The sequence below is a fragment of the Cucurbita maxima genome, unplaced genomic scaffold (genome assembly GCF_002738345.1).
Source record: "Cucurbita maxima cultivar Rimu unplaced genomic scaffold, Cmax_1.0 Cma_Scf00003, whole genome shotgun sequence".
NCBI lineage: Eukaryota > Viridiplantae > Streptophyta > Magnoliopsida > Cucurbitales > Cucurbitaceae > Cucurbita > Cucurbita maxima.
Window position 1 is genome coordinate 2,794,141 of NW_019272019.1, and position 16,279 is coordinate 2,810,419.

The 16,279-nt window shown below is 37.4% G+C and overlaps 2 protein-coding genes across 4 annotated transcripts; both read left to right on the forward strand.

Annotated features, from left to right (window-relative positions):
- The first annotated feature begins 1,377 nt into the window (after nucleotides 1–1,377).
- LOC111476820 (COP1-interacting protein 7-like) lies at nucleotides 1,378–7,567 on the forward strand. Of its 2 annotated transcripts, XM_023120637.1 has the most exons (11): nucleotides 1,378–1,927; nucleotides 2,007–2,189; nucleotides 2,285–2,385; nucleotides 3,187–3,239; nucleotides 3,335–3,390; nucleotides 3,495–3,647; nucleotides 4,325–4,545; nucleotides 4,679–6,324; nucleotides 6,401–6,674; nucleotides 6,705–6,731; nucleotides 6,827–6,972. In XM_023120637.1, exons 1-11 carry the CDS (start codon nucleotides 1,869–1,871, stop codon nucleotides 6,868–6,870), a joined length of 2,817 nt encoding a protein of 938 aa, XP_022976405.1. In that variant the 5' UTR covers nucleotides 1,378–1,868; the 3' UTR covers nucleotides 6,871–6,972. The 2 variants fall into 2 exon arrangements, with proteins under 2 accessions (XP_022976405.1, XP_022976404.1); XM_023120636.1 differs by having other exon boundaries at nucleotides 1,380–1,927; nucleotides 6,705–7,567.
- A 2,008-nt stretch (nucleotides 7,568–9,575) lies between these two features.
- LOC111476938 lies at nucleotides 9,576–12,654 on the forward strand. Of its 2 annotated transcripts, XM_023120818.1 has the most exons (5): nucleotides 9,576–9,593; nucleotides 9,792–10,025; nucleotides 11,757–11,962; nucleotides 12,039–12,559; nucleotides 12,622–12,654. In XM_023120818.1, the coding sequence occupies exons 2-4, from the start codon at nucleotides 9,936–9,938 to the stop codon at nucleotides 12,295–12,297; spliced, it is 555 nt and encodes a 184-aa protein (XP_022976586.1). In that variant the 5' UTR covers nucleotides 9,576–9,593; nucleotides 9,792–9,935; the 3' UTR covers nucleotides 12,298–12,559; nucleotides 12,622–12,654. The 2 variants fall into 2 exon arrangements, with proteins under 2 accessions (XP_022976586.1, XP_022976585.1); XM_023120817.1 differs by lacking the exon at nucleotides 9,576–9,593 and having other exon boundaries at nucleotides 9,763–10,025.
- The last annotated feature ends 3,625 nt before the right edge of the window (nucleotides 12,655–16,279 follow it).

Genomic DNA, 16,279 nt, shown 5'->3' on the forward strand with positions numbered 1-16,279 from the left:
ATATTATAATTAGAGTCTCAAAATTAACTATTTTTTTTATTATATATATTAACAATATTATTATCGGTTGAAAATATATTTATATTAAATAAGATGAAACAGAGATTTGGGGTGGGAATGGAGACGGATAATATAATCCCGTCCCCGACCCCATTTGTGTAACAGAGAAAAAAAATGTTCTCCACTCCCTCTCCATTTTCAGTCTAAACGGCGAGTCCCCTCTATTTGAGACGAGTCTCTACAAGTAAAATGGATATCTGTGCTCATACATGGATATGGGTAAAGTCAAATGATAATTTTATTTTTAGGAAAAAAAAACATGTTTTTTTAAGAAACACAAAAAAAATCCATATTAATTTCATTGTCGTTTATGATTGTGACATTTTATCTAACATAATTAAAAAATGTAGTTGTTGAGTAAAGTATATTATTTAAATATCATTTGCTCTATAGTTTGTTACAAATTATAACTTAATCCTAATAGAAATTAACCACTCTTTGTTGTTTTATACTTTATTTCATTTATATTCTTAATTATTGCATTAATTACCCATTTAAATGCCATGTAACATCTCTTTCACTTTCTCCTAATTTATCAAACATCTCATTTTTAGCTGTTATAATAAATTTCATTAAATAATTAAGTAAATTGAGAATATTTAAAATAAAATAAATAAATATATATAAACCTATAGATGATTTGTTTAAAAAAAATAATTAATTGGACGGTTCGGGTACGATCTAAAACGATCCTACGTCCTAGAAAGAATCGAACAATGGAGGAAGCTTTTCGTGTCTTCTATAACAATCAGAAACATTGTTGTGTTTTCGGATCTGAGCTTTTGTGTCTTTTAAGCTTAGATCGGGGTGAATTGTGATGTCCCACATTAGTTGGGAAAAGAACAAACCATCATTTATAGGGGTGTGAAAATCTTCCCCACGTTTTAAAACCTTGAGGGGAAGCCTAAAAACCTAATTTTCCCTTCCTAGTATTGGATTTGGGCAAGTTAGAGGAAACAAGACAATATTTGGTAGTGGTGGATCTGGAGAACCCCACAAAAAAGATAATATCTGTTAGTAGTGGATGTAGGCAAAAGAAAACAATATTTACTGATCTGGGCAAATTGAAGATAACAATATTTGTTATCTGTTAATATATGGATCTGGTCAAGCCAAAAAAGTACAATATCGTGGATTTGGACAGTTATAAAATAACCCATCAATATCTACCCAACTTATTTTATTATTTTTTTTTTTTGGGTTAACCTCTTTTAACCGTCTTTAGTTACAATTAAATTCAATCCTACCCACCTTTTAACAAAAAAAAATGTTTCTACAAATTCATGGACGAACAAAAAGAACAACAACAACCACGATCGTCTTCATCGCAAGCTCTGGTGAAAGCCTTGAAAAATCTAAGCCTGTGGTTGGTGGTTGGATTATTCTTTGGCCATTTCTTCACTCTTCTTTCTCTCTGTATCTTGCTGTGAAACTGACAAAGAAGGAATGAAAACAAGAACACTTCAATAAAGCTTCCTTTTCCAATTTCCCCTCTGGCTCTGTTAGCCCCACCATCTCCATTTCTGTTTTTTTCCTGAAATCATCGACAATTCTAATGGGGATTTTTTGTGGGCGAGTGAAGAAATACGAATTTGTCGGCAATTTCATATGGACCCACGTTTTTCAATAATGTTCTAAACAAATCCCTCTTCTTCTCATTCTCTGAACACTTCACTCACTGTCCCATGTGCAACGAGCGCCTACTGTTTGGAGCCTTCGATCCAATGAATCGGCTGTTGAGGCTATGACCCATTTGTAAAATTATCTATCTCTCTTGATTTTCGCTTTTTTTCTGTGATTTGGGTTTCATGGATCCTCGCACCCGTCTGGATCATGCTCTGTTTCAGCTCACTCCGACCAGAACCAGGTTAGTTTTTCTGGGGTTTTGAGATTAATTGTTTGTGTTTCTGGGTTTTGTCCTGATGTTATTTGTGTGTTTGTTTAAGATGTGATCTGGTTATCTCCGGCATTGGAGGTGCGACTGAGAAACTGGCATCTGGGCTTCTTCAGCCGTTTATCTCCCACCTCAAATGTGCTAAGGATCAGATTTCCAAGGGGGGTTACTCCATTACTCTTCGCCCTGTTGCAGGATCAAACGCTTCTTGGTTCACTAAGGGCACCCTTCAGAGGTCATTTGTTCTTCTCCTTTTGGTACTCTGGATCTAAGCTTTTGCTGGTTTGTCATTTGCATAATTGCTACTCTTTTTGGAATTTGTTGATGTAGATTTGTGAGATTTGTTAGCACTCCTGAAGTTCTTGAGAGATTTGTTACTACAGAGAAGGAGATTGTTCAGATTGAAAGTTCTATGTCCACAGATGCAGAAGGTAATGAATAGGTTTCAAAGTATAGGGACAATTGATATTGCAATAACCTTGTTCTTAGCAAATATGATATGATGCTTTGATAGCTAGAGCTATTGATATTTTATGCGAGTTCTTTGGATGCATTCACTTTGATTTAGGCTCACCGCTAGTATGTATTGTACTCTTTGGGCTTTTCCTCTTGCACTTCTCCTCAAGGTTTTTAAAACATGTTTGTTAGGGAGAGGTTTCCACCCCCTTATAAAAAGTGTTTCGTTCTACTCCTTAACCAATGTGAGATCTCACAATCCACCCCTTCTTTAGGGCCCAGCGTTTTCGTTAGCACTCGTTCCCTTCTCCAATCAATGTGGAACCCCTCAATCCACCCTCCCTTTGGGGCCTAGTGTCCTTGCTGGTATACCGCCTTGTGTCCACCCTCTTCGGGGCTCAACCTCCTCGTTGGCACATCACCCGATGTTTGACTCTTATATCATTTGTAACAGCCCAAGCCCCCCAATCCACCCCCTTTTGAGGATCAATGTTCTTGTTGGCACACCGACTTGTGTCCACCCTCTTTGGGGCTCAGCCTCCTCGCTGACACATCGTCTGGTGTCTAGATTTGATATCATTTATAACAGCCCAAACTCACCTCTAATGGATATTGTTCTCTTTGGACTTTCTCTTTCGGGCTTCCCCTCAAGGTTTTTAATAACGAGAGGTTTCCACATTCTTATAAAGAATGGTTCGTTCTCCTCCCCAACTGATGTGAGATCTCACAATTACCATGCTTGATGCATCTAAGAATGTTTGACGTGCAATTTACAGGAAACACAACGACTGCTGATTGGAACTCGAAAAAATCTAGCCCCACCTCGAGGGTAAGTCGGTTTGTTTTTGTCATTCCATGGAGATGCAATGTCTTGTGGATGTTTATGCAGTGATGTTGGACCTTTTATTGTGATGGGGCAAATAGGTGAAGGGAAATTCGGATGAATATAACGACGATGCTGCGTCGAAGGAGAATCCCAAGTAATATCAGCATTCATATTACTTCTGGCTAATTAGTATATCTGTTAGATTTAGTATTGCATATTGTCTAATGCACTGATTTTTCAGTAATGGGTAATCTACAGGGTCTGCCTTCAGCGTGTTCTAGAGACTCGAAAAGCAGTGCTGCACAAAGAGCAAGCAATGGCTTATGCCCGTGCTTTAGTCGCAGGATATGAGCTGGATCATATTGATGATCTTATATCTTTTGCTGATGCTTTTGGAGCTTCACGTTTGAGGTATGAATTTTGCATTCATTGTTATGATTGGTTTGTGGCATTTCTCCCTTGTTGTTAGTTTTGAAGTTAATGACGGTTTCACATAGATTGTAACGGCTCAAGCCCATCGCTAGTAGATATTGGCTTCCCTTTGAGACTTTTAAAACTCGTATGCTAGGGAGAGGTTTCTACACCCTTATAAAAAATGTTTTGTTCTCCTCCCCAACTGACGTGTGATCTCACAATCCACCCCTTTAGGGGCCCAGCATTCTCGCTAACACTCGTCCCCTTCTCCAATTGATATGGGACCCCCCAATCCACCCCCTTCAGGGCCCAATGTCCTTGCTGGCACATGGCCTCGTGTCTACTCCCTTTGGGGCTCAGCCTCCTTGCTGGCATACTGCCTCGTGTCTAACCCCCTTCGGGGCTCAGCCTCCTTGTTGACACACCGCCTTGTGTTCACCCCCTTTTAGGGCTCAGCCTCTTCGCTGGCACACCATCTGGTGCTTGACTCTAATACCATTGGTAACGGTCCAAGCCCACCATCCTCTTTGGACTTTCCATTTCGGGCTTCTCCTCAAGGTTTTTAAAACGCGTCTACTAGGGAGAGATTTTCATGGCTTTGGTTTTCCTTTTCTGAGAGAGCGTTTGTTTAAATATTAGATAAATCATAAAGCACTATAATTTTGTTGATTTAGGGAAGCATGTATAAACTTTATGGACTTGTGCAAACAAAAGAATGAAGATAAACACTGGATAGACGAAATAGCAGCTATGCAGGCATTCTCCCAGCCAGCATTTCCTTACTCAGAAACTTCCGGTATTGTACTAGCCGGTGAAGACAACGAAACTAACGTCAATGCTCAAGCACCAAGATCGGATTCGACTGCAAGTCAAGGAAGTTTGGATAACAATCAAGGTATGCCAATGCTTTGATTCACATATATACTATGGGCTGTCTGATTTTTCTGAAAACTAGTTCTTGGGTTTACTACTTCTTATGTAAACCGATCTCTGATCGATCCAAGTTTATATGGTCGAAATATAAGCAGACGGTAGCCTTCCAAAATCGGCGCAAATGCCATCGTTGAATGGGAAAGCTCAAATGCCAATGACATGGCCGAATCATCTTCCTCAGTATATGCACAACTTTCATGGTCCATATCAAGGATATCTCTTGCCTGGAATGCAGATGCCACCACCATATTACCCAGGGAATATGCAGTGGCGATCCAATGCCGATGACTCGAGTCTTGTTTCTGATCGAGAACCGAATGGTCGTAGGAGTTCTAAATCTCATAAGATGAAGAAGAAACTTTCACATAAGGAGGTTCCCAGAACTTCAGAACAAGAAGGAACTACTGAGTCAAGTGAATCCAGTGTTGACAGTGAATCAGATGAACACTCCGATGACGAGAGGATACGTAAGAAGCGGCATGGAAAGAAGTCCTCACGAACGGTTGTTATTCGAAATATCAATTACATAACCTCAAAGAAGAATGGTGATAAGGGCAGCCACTCAGAGGATGATTCATCTGATGAGGGTGAGTTTATTGATGGGGATTCCATCAAACAGCAGGTAGAGGACGCGGTCGGGACGTTGGAGAGAAGACATAAACCAACGAGTCGACGCCAAAAGAAACAGAATGGCTATGGCAATGCTGATGGCTTAAATGATTCTGCAGGACAGGAGACTAACCGGGTGTCGAACAATTCCGAGGGAGAAAAGATCAGTAGCCCATGGGATGCTTTCCAGAGTCTTATTATGCGAGAAAACGAGCCTGATAACTCGGACAAACTGTCCTCGATTCAGAATCAAGACATCCATTTTACAGAATCAGAGAAAGCACCAAGACAGCGTGAAGTTTCAAGTGATTCTTTCATCATGACAGACAGGAACTCAGCTAATGAAGGAAGAACACATATTGAAAACTTTGAAGCTGGTGATGTTTCCAACCCAATTAACAGGAGAGAAAGCACATATGAAGAGCTATTATTTTCACAAAGAGGCGGAGAATCGAGGAACGATGCACATTCCACCGCGTCCGATTTTACCAACATGTCTTTGAGAATGAAAAATCAAAGAGATGGTGATTGGTTTGTCAGAAATCCAGCTGATAAATCCGACAATCAGTATCACAACATCGGTCCCGGAGTTTACGACACCGACTTCTCTTCATCAGCTCAGGAACATCTCTATGCAGAGAAACACAAAAAAGATGTTTTGGCTGATGACTCTTTCATGATTCAGCCTCGACCAATAGTAGACGACCAATCCAACTTTCAATCGAGACGAAACATAAGCATGGTATCGGACATTATTGGGGATACCAAACAAGAAACCTCAAGAGATGATAAGCCTGCAACTTTTGGTGTCAGTGAACCAGATGACCTTTACATGATGCTCGATCGAGACATAGCTATAGAGCATACCGTAGCATCTTGGACACCTGAAATGGACTATGAAAATAACTTTTCGACCATAGCCAATGGTAAACACAATGATATTGGACCCGACCGTGGTGACGATCACGAGTCACCTGGTTTGGAAAAGAGCAACAAAAATAAAGAATCTGGGAGCAAAGTTTCAAGTAAAGAAGCAAAATCCAAAGCGTTGGGAGGATCTCTTGTTCAATCAAGAACAAGAAAACCAGTTTCTGGTAGCAGAACTATAGTTCATAAGAGCAAATTTGAGAAGGTATTTTGATTATGAATTCAATCTCCAAAATACATACACTACAGTTCATAAGCTCTTTTTCTTCTTCGTGTTACAGGAAGAAGAGACGAGAAAGAGAATGGAAGAACTGGCGATTCAGCGCCAGAAAAGAATCGCTGACCGGAGCACATCGAGTAAATTTGGTAGTGTGAGTTCTAAGCCTGGTGTGTCTAAGATTGAGAAGCCAAAAAGCCAAGCCCAGGTTCAAGAAGATAAGAAGTCACCTAAGCCTGTGCTTAGGAGTTCGACCATAGATCGCCTTGCAACGGCTCGTACACCTCAGAAGTTGTCTGTAACTCGATCGCCATCAGGTCAACCAAAAAAGGCGATCTCTAGTGCAAATGGCATTAACACTCCTACCACATCAGGAAAGCTCCTGAAAACCGACAGTAAGAACCTTATCTCGAACAAAGTAAAACCTTCCAATTTAAAAAACGGGCACAAGAAATTGAGCAAGGCACTTTCTTCTGATTCTTATGGTCAGACAACAACGGATGGCAAGAACGACGAAGCAGCATTGCCAGCTGAGTCGACGATATCGATACCGATTGCAACTCAACCGATCGACAACGTCGATGACGATATGGAAGATGTTAAGGAGCTACACACTACCCATTCAGTGGAGAAAAATGATGAAACTTTTCTTAGTAATTCAAACGACAAGGTTTTGTCTGTGCCAATTGAAGAACATACAGATTTAGTGGTCTTGTCCAATAAAGCCTTAGACCCTTCAGTTATGAACACTGGAGAAAATGGGGTAGCTGATCATATTGAAGCCACACCCGAAATTTCTGAGATCGAGATCGAAATCTCGACTCCTCCTCCCTCGACGAACGACATGATCTCGGAGTATACGATACACTCGAGGAAGAAATGGATGAGTGATGAAAACTCTCCCAAAGCACCTAAAGGGTTCAGAAAGCTACTCTTTTTCGGACGTAAAACCCGAAACACGTCCACAGATTGATCCTCAATCGGTTTATTCTCTGGTTAATTGGGTTCCTTGCTAGCGGATGATTGTCTTGAATTATTTGTTGAGATTGTTTGATTGTTCTGCAGATAATAGGTGAGTGATGAGTGAGATGAAGCTAGTAGATGATCCTTGTTCTTAATAAGGCCATGGATGATGCTGCCATGTTTGGATTGGTGTTGTAACTTATATTGTTTCATTTTTTTTGCTTCAAGAGAGTTGTAAGAGGCAATGCTTATTCATTGGTTTGTATAATGTAATGTTACGTTAATAATTAAAATTTCATAAAATCGACACAAATATCGATTACAAATGTCAAATATTCTTGATTTTTATAATAATTTTGTTAAAAGTAGTATAGAATTGGTTTGGGTTGAGTTGAGTTGTAACCCTATTTTTGGATTGGTCGAGTTGACCTACCAAAAAATTGTCAACTCGCGAACCAACCGAAATTTTCAATTTTGAGCTTGATGGGACTAGGGAAGACGGTTGGATTATAGAGCTAGGGGTAGATCAAATCAAAGGTTTGTCCATTGGGATTGGGTATGGACGTGCCTCGACTAGGTCAGCATTGATGAAAGATGACAAAAGAGAAACTCACACCCTGGGTGGTGCGGTTGAGCAAGAGTGAGCTCAACAGTCGCCCTATGTTTCCAAAAATTCAACCCAACCAAACCGAAAAAAAAAAAAAATCTAACCCAACCCAACTTTTTTTAGGGTATGGGTTGTTTATATTGGTCGAGTTCTTAGATCATACGAATACTTCTCCTTTCAAAAGATGGGAGGGCAATACACATATCGTATCGACACGATAATCTCTCTTTTGAACATGAGAGTGCTCACACGCCCGTGTAAGTTAGATCAATCATTTGGTTCATTATCTTAATTGACTCAATATTTTTGAGATGGTAAACGATGCCTACTAAATTCGAAACTTGATAAATATTAGAATAGGAAAATAGATATTTAAATGTTAATATATATATTTAATTCAAACATTGAGGGATGAAATTACTTTATAAATTGGAACAAAGATCAACTCCTAGAATCTAGATCTAGACATGTCTGGGCCCACATAGTTTTTTACAAATACGATGACATGGCATCCTCTGATTGGATAATGAGTATAAGTGATCTGTGTACAGACTGTATAACATTGACAATTGTCACCTCAACTCAAAAACAATTAAAAAGACAACGAAGGACAACCAAACTTCGTTATGCTGCTGTCTTGAAATCCCAACCGTTGATTTGATCAAGAAAAGGAGTCAGATCAGCCGTTGGATTTGTTTTTCCTTGAGGACATAATTGGAAATAAAGAAAGTTGGTGGGCTTTAATTGTTCTGGAAGCATCTGCTACTTCTTTCCTTCTCTTATACACAATTTCCCCCACCGACAGTCAGGTGAGGCATCTAATTCTTTCTCAAATCCCCATTTTACCCTTCTATATAAAATAAAAAAATATATTTTTTAATTTTTTTTAATTTTTAATTTTTAATTTTTATGATGATAAATTCATGGGTTGAGATATCTACGAGCAAGGTGAAGATGGGAAAGCCTTCTCTGTCTCTGTTTCCGTTCCCGCCACTTATTTCATTCTTTATTTCTATAATGCGATGATAATTGTTTTCTTATTTTAAAGTTTTTTATTTTTTAATATAATATTTATTAAAAAAATTAAAAAAATAGCAAACATATATTAATTAACCACATATCTTTCCTTTAATTTAAATATTAAAATAGTATGAAAATTAATTAATTAATTTTTTTAATGTAGCTAAAAGAAATGTATATCCATATAAATTCAAAATATAATTATTTAAAGTTGGGATTGCGTGGAGATAGAGACTAGTCATATCCCTTACTCGATAGTTATATATTATTGTAAATCGTTGTTGTTGTCTTTTTTAATGCATTACATATAACACCAATTTCAATCTTTCAAATCTTGCTTTCAAAACTCTGCCATGTTTTCTAAAACTTTCTTCTTAAACCAAGACAAGAGGCTCGACCATACCTCGCTTGGCCGTAGCCGACGTAAGAATGAATTAATTTAGCTCACTTGTTGCTGGAGAGTGAGTGCTATACAATCGCAAGTTCGCTATCATTAAAAGTGCGATTGTGACACAGCTCCATTTATGGAACAAAGCTAAAATGTGTTACTCCCTCCCCGTCTTTGTTTAAATAGATAATCCCCTTCTCGTTTGGAGTCAGTATATGCAGGGCCCGAGAGCCCGACATTACGCAGGTAAAGTAGATCTCTCTACTTTACTCACGGAAGGTACGACATAGCTGAGTTTTTTTTTTTTTTTTTTTTAAGAAAAAAATTTATTTTTTAAATTATCAGAAATTCAGACAATACTATGGGTATAATGGGGATTTGTGCAAGCTAGTGGCAAGATGTTGAGACGTTATTTTCTCTTTCTAATTTTTTTTTTTTGTTTTTTTTTTCTTTTTCACTGTTTTCATCGGAGCAAAGCTTGTTTCTCTGTTCCTCTTATAAACCCCAACAAGAAGAGACACAGAGAGACAGAGAAACATTACTGAATCTGCTCAAGAATTGAGTAGAAACAAATAACAGGGCAGATCAAAAAAGCTCTGAACCAGTGTATTTTGTCCATCAATGGCGTCTAAATTGGTTCTGATTATAGTTATTGTACTCGATGTTATTGCTTTTGGCCTGGCCGTTGCCGCTGAGCAAAGAAGAAGCACTGTAAGCTTCAGTCCCTCTCTCTATCTCTTCCATTCATTGTCGCTTTCTTTTGTGCTTTTTACTGCAAGTTTTGTCGGTTTGGGGTTCTTTGATTTCTGGGTCTGTTTCGTTTCTGTGATTCTGTTTGTGGGTCGTTTTGGATTTGATGTAATCGGCATTGGAAAATCGAGAATGGATGAACCAAGAATCTTTCCTTTTCTGGGTTGTTCTTGGTCACCAAACAACGATTTATTGGCTTTTCTGCTTCAAATTTGTGGTATCAGTTCATCCATGAAGGTTCATAAATTAGGGCTTTAGTTGTTAAAAAACAGGAAAATGGAAATTGATAATGGATAATGGATTAAGTTGTTCTTGGTTTGAAAATTGTTGAGATGTTCATGATTTAGAGCATACTAACAATAGTGACTATACTTGGCTTTTCTAAAATGCAATTTTGAGCTAAGCTGAAGGCTGTTAGGAATCATGACTCTCCACAATGGTATGACATTGCCCATTTTGAGTATAAGCTCTCGTGGAGATGTATTCCTTACTTATAAACCCATGATCAACCCCTTAATTAACCGATGCGAGACTCCTCTCCTGACAATCCTCCCCTCGAACAAAGCACATCATAGAGCCTTCCTTGAGGCCTATGGAGCCCTTGAATAGCCTCCCCTGGATTGAAGCTCGACTCCTTCTCTGGAGTCTTGGAACAAACTACACCCTTTGCTCGACACTTAAGTCACTTTTGACTAGGCCTTCGAGGTTCACAACTTCTTTGTTCGATATTTGAGGATTCTATTGACATGACTAAGTTAAGGGTATGACTCTAATACCATGTTAGGAATCATGACTCTCCACAATGGTATGATATTGTCCATTTTGAGCATAAGCTCTTATGGCTTTACTTTTGGTTTTCCTAAAAGGCCTCATACCAATGTAGATGTATTTCTTACTTATAAACCCATGATCAACTCCTTAATTAGCCGATGTGGGATTCCTCTCTCAACAATCATCCCCTCGAACAATGCATACCATAGAGCTTCCTCTGATGCTTATGGAGCCTTCAAACAACCTCCCCTTAATCGAAGCTCGACTCCTTCTCTGGAGCCCTTAAACAAAGTACACTCTTTTCTCGACACTTGAGTCACTTTTGACCACACTTTTGAGGCTCACAACTTCTTTGTTCGACATTTGAGGAGTCTATTGACATGACTAAGTTAAGAGTATGGCTCTGATACCATGTTAGGAATCATGACTCTCCACAATAGTATGATATTGTCCACTTTGAGCATAAGCTCTTATGGCTTTGCTTTTGGTTTCTCCAAAAGGACTCGTACCAATGTAGATGTATTTCTTACTTATAAACCCACGATCAACTCCTTAATTAGCCGATGTGGAACAAAGGGGACTTCCGTATATTTCTCTGTTTCTGACTACTAAGCACATTACTTCAAAATGGTTGGGCGTTTACTTTCGATCTAGACAATGGTAAAATTAAGGTAACTGTTCTCATGTGTTTCCACCATCACTCACTCATTCATTCATATTGCTATGAATCTAATCTTACTAATAAGTTGTATCCAACGCATACTCAATAACTGGTTTTGTTCTGTACACTTCTGGTTTCTTCGTTACTTCGAAGATCGACGAGTTGGTTTCAGCTGATTTCTAATGTCTATATGATATACTAGCATAGGATTTGATGCATTTCTGCTGATAATGCATCGTGTATTTATCGTTTGATAACAGGCCAACGTTGTACCAGATAGTGAAAAGAATTACAACTATTGTGTGTATGACTCCGACGTCTCGACAGGCTATGGTGTCGGTGCTTTTCTACTTCTCATGGCTAGCCAGGCCCTCATAATGGTAGCTAGCCGATGTTTTTGTTGCGGGAAGTCGTTAAGTCCAGGAGGTTCAAGGGCGTGGGCTATTATCCTATTCATAATCTGCTGGTAAGTGAACCTATTTGTGAGCTTCACTCCTTAAGTTTAAACTAAAGGGTCCAATCCAATACACACAATCTTGCAGGGTGTTTTTCTTCATTGCCGAGGTTTGCTTGTTCGCGGGTTCGGTAAGGAACGCCTACCACACCAAGTACCGAACCATGTTTGGTGACAATCCTCCGTCGTGCCAAACTTTGAGGAAGGGAGTTTTCGGTGCAGGTGCGGCCTTCATTTTCCTTAATGCCATTGTATCAGAACTCTACTATGTATTCTACTCGAAGGCGAGGGAAAGCTTCCTTCCCTACGGCGGAGAAACGGGCGTTGGTATGGGAACCTACAAATGAGTGTACGTATAGTCAAATCTAATAGGATCGAAGCTCCCGGTCCGATATTGAGATAATTTTGCATATCAACTACTGGTTTTAGTTTAGGAAGAATTATCAGTATCAGAATTTTTAGTCTGTGAAGTTCTTTGTTTTCTCTTCCTTTTAACCACTGCTGCTGGGCTTTTCTTCTGTCTTTTTGGTGGATTGTTACATTTGTATTGACAATAAGAGAAACATTGGTTGTCTTCCTATAAATATTTGTATCTTTTGTGAAACCTCAGTGACATATATGTTCCATTTTTACCACTGGGTATTGGTTATATTGCAGAAAAACTTAGAAAAGTGGCAATGAATTCATATACTCTTCGGCTTGTCTGGTGTCACAATCTTACTTTTGACACACAATGTTCTAGTAGACAAGTGTACCTTGAGAATTTTGGACTTTGCAGATAGCATCAGTGTATGCTCAAACCTCGAGTCACGTTTGAGAAATGTTTTGGAAAATGTGAGCGAGGAAATACGTTGAAAACAATGTTATAAGCTAAAAGTGATTAGGCAACAATAACAGTTTTGATAGTGACGATTAGTCATATCCCCTATAGTGCATCTTGGGGCATTTTAGCCTTAGAGGGTATAAACATGATTTTCGTGAATAGTCATACGCTCCCGTATTGACACAACATGAAGTAGTAAAAGTCTATCTAAGATGAAAGCATGTAAAAGAGGTTTGGAAGAGGCATATAGCCATGGATAACACGTTTTGGACAAACATGATCAGGATATTCGACATACGGTCATAGACAACACGCCTTAAACAAGCATGACCGGGATATATGGTAATAAGTATTTAAATTTAATGGTCAAAACATCCCCCTCCCATCAACACAACTGTTAACATAATTGCTGATTGTTCCGGCCATTCATGGACACAGGTGATGCTTGTTTAATCAAAGCACTTTCCTTTTTAATTCTGTTTGCTGTGAAAGTCCTTGTGGGAGTGTTTGAATTTGAAACCAGCTCAATGGGGTTGGCTTAAAAACTTGAAGAACACAATGCAGGGGCACATTTAGACAGCTCTGAATAGAATAACGTGTTTCTCTCACACGGTTGCTTGTGGCCGTCGCGGGTGTGCACACCACATGTTTGACAAAATGCCTGAACCAAAATTTTCTTTTCTAAGTTACAAAACATACCCCTAAACTTTACATTTTTGTTTCAAAAGTGTATTTCAAGTAGAAATAATGTTAGAACATTGGCTGAAAAATCAACATGTTTGAATGTAATTCTTTCAGACAGACTTAATCTTAATCATAGTCATGTCGTTCCAAGTCGATCGCCAGGTCGATCTTTAGTTTATTTCCTGCATTTACTTACAACTTGGTCGGCAAATAAACAGTAGTTTTCTTGGGCAGGTGATGAGGCACTGTGAAATGTAACCATTTGGGGGTAGCCATAAAGAGAGCCTAAGATCATGGGGCTTTGGAAAATGATTGGTTTGGGCGGCTCTGAGACAGATTCTTGCTCTTTGAATTTGGACAAGAGACTGATGTTGAGAACAAGATGCATTGTCTCAGTACAATGAGGCAGGAAGCTGGCCGACGACGAACTTTCTCTGCTGTGAATTTAGCAAAGTCAATTCTATGAACATCACCCAAGCTGTGAGTTCCCTTATTGCTTCCTTCTCATTCATTAACATCATCTAAATCGACGCTGGTAGGTAACAATCTAAACTCACCGCTAGTAGGTATTGTTTGCTTTGGCCCGTCGTGTATCACCGTCAGTTTCACAGTTTTAAAACGCGTCTACTAAGAACTAGGGAGAGGTTTCCACACCCGAATACTTTGTTTTCCTCTTAGACCGATGTGGGATCTCACAATCCATCCTCTTTGGTACCTAATGTCCTCACTAGTGCACCACCTGATGTAGTTCTGATACCATTTATAACGCCCTAAACTTACTACTAGTAGATATTGTCTACTTTGGCCTATTACGTATGACCGTCAGTCTTATGGTTTTAAAACATATCTACTAGAGAGAGATTTCGTTCCCTTTTCCAACCAATGTGAAATCTCATACCATGTCATAACGGTTGCTTTTTTCTATTTTAGTAACTTTTGTATGCGCCGTATGATTATTCCATTAGAAAATTGAATACGTTCAAGCTAATTCGAACACTCACAAATATTAAAATTGAAAAGTTAATTTAGTTTTAAAATTTTAATCAACTTTGAAATCATTCCTCTTAAGGATTTTGGCATTTGCTTTGGAATATATTGCTAAACAACTATCATTTGACTTTTTAAAACATTTTTTAATGCAAGGTGTCATGAACACAAAATATATATTTAATTTATTTATATTGAATTTAAATAATTATAGATAAATATCGAACATTTAAAATAATAATTAATATTTTTATCCACTAAATTATGGTTGGATTGAATTTTTTAATGTATTAATTAATTGAAGTTATACTATGTATTTATAGAGTAATTTTTAAAATTATTTTAAATATTAATTCTAAATTTTATAGACAAATAATGTCATTATTTATCTCTAATTATTGTGTCCTATAACTCGTTTATTAATATTTGAATTAGACTAAATTCACTAAAAAAAACAAAAATATATTTTGAACGGAAAATCCGAAACAGTCTAAAAAGAAAATATTGAAAATAAAAAATAGAAAATGGAAAGCTTGACTTGACCTAATAATAATAATAATAATAATAATAATTTTGAAAAAAAAAATTAATTTCCTCATATTTTAATGCTAATTACAGGCTGTTAGGAATCAAGGCACGAGGGTTTATTGATATTAAATGGTTTTTTATCTGGAAATATATTTAAATAAAATTTTTAATTATTAATCTTAATTTGTTAATTAATTATTTAGGTAATTAAAAAACATCCTAATACACAATGTCAATAGAATTATTTTATTTAAACCATTGATTAATATTTCTAAACATTGCGCCAAAAATTAATTCAAATTAAATTATATTACATGAAATTATATAAATGTTACCAAAAATACTTAGGTTTAAAACTTTCATAATCCTAAAAAATGAGAATTATTGCGTCTAAATAATTTATCGCCTACGTAAGGATGTTCACGGGTCAAGTTGAGAAATTTGTTTGGATTTGCTCAATTATTCGGGCTGTAAATTTTTTCAACTCAAAAAACTTTTTAAATAATGAACCGAACTCAACCCGCTCATAAAATATTTGGGTGGGTTGGGTTGGAATGGTTTGAATTGTTCCAGAGTATTTGTTCAATTTTTTGTTTTTGAATAAAAATAAAATGGTAATGTGTAAAATTATTTATACTCAAACATTAAATTGGTGTTGAAATTAATTTTAGTGACGTATGAACTGATCTAATTCATACGGATTTTTATTTATAACATAATAATCTAATCGTAAACTATATAGGTTGAATTGGATTGGATTGATCGAGCGATTACCTAAAATGGTGGCTAAATTTATAAACCCTAATTTTGTGATACATGGAATTTAATTATAAAATAGAGAAAAGTAGAATATGAATGAACAATTGATTTGAGTTAAAAATAAAATGGTATGGAGAGCAAAGCTAAGGGATAAAAGGCTGCTCCAATTCCACTAAATGATCACACTAATCAAGAAAACGCCATTGCAAGACCAGAAACCCTAGGGTTCTGTGCTTCCAAATCCCAAGAACTCTTAAGAATTTTTTAAAGATTTATTATTTTATTTTATTTTTTGGTTTTAATTACGTCATCTAAACCCGAACGTAATATGTAGGGATTCATATGTTGTTCGGGTCGATTAAAAGACGCGACGGTTAGGAGGAATCGCTAGACCAACAATGGTGCTCTAATTGTGTTAGTGTGGTAAGACAACTTCACGTGTATGTTTTTCAACTTTATTTATAATGTCTTTTAAGAGATTTATGATATGTTATTTTCGATGGTTAACCATATGTTATTAGTCACTGACGTGGAGGTTATTCTACCAT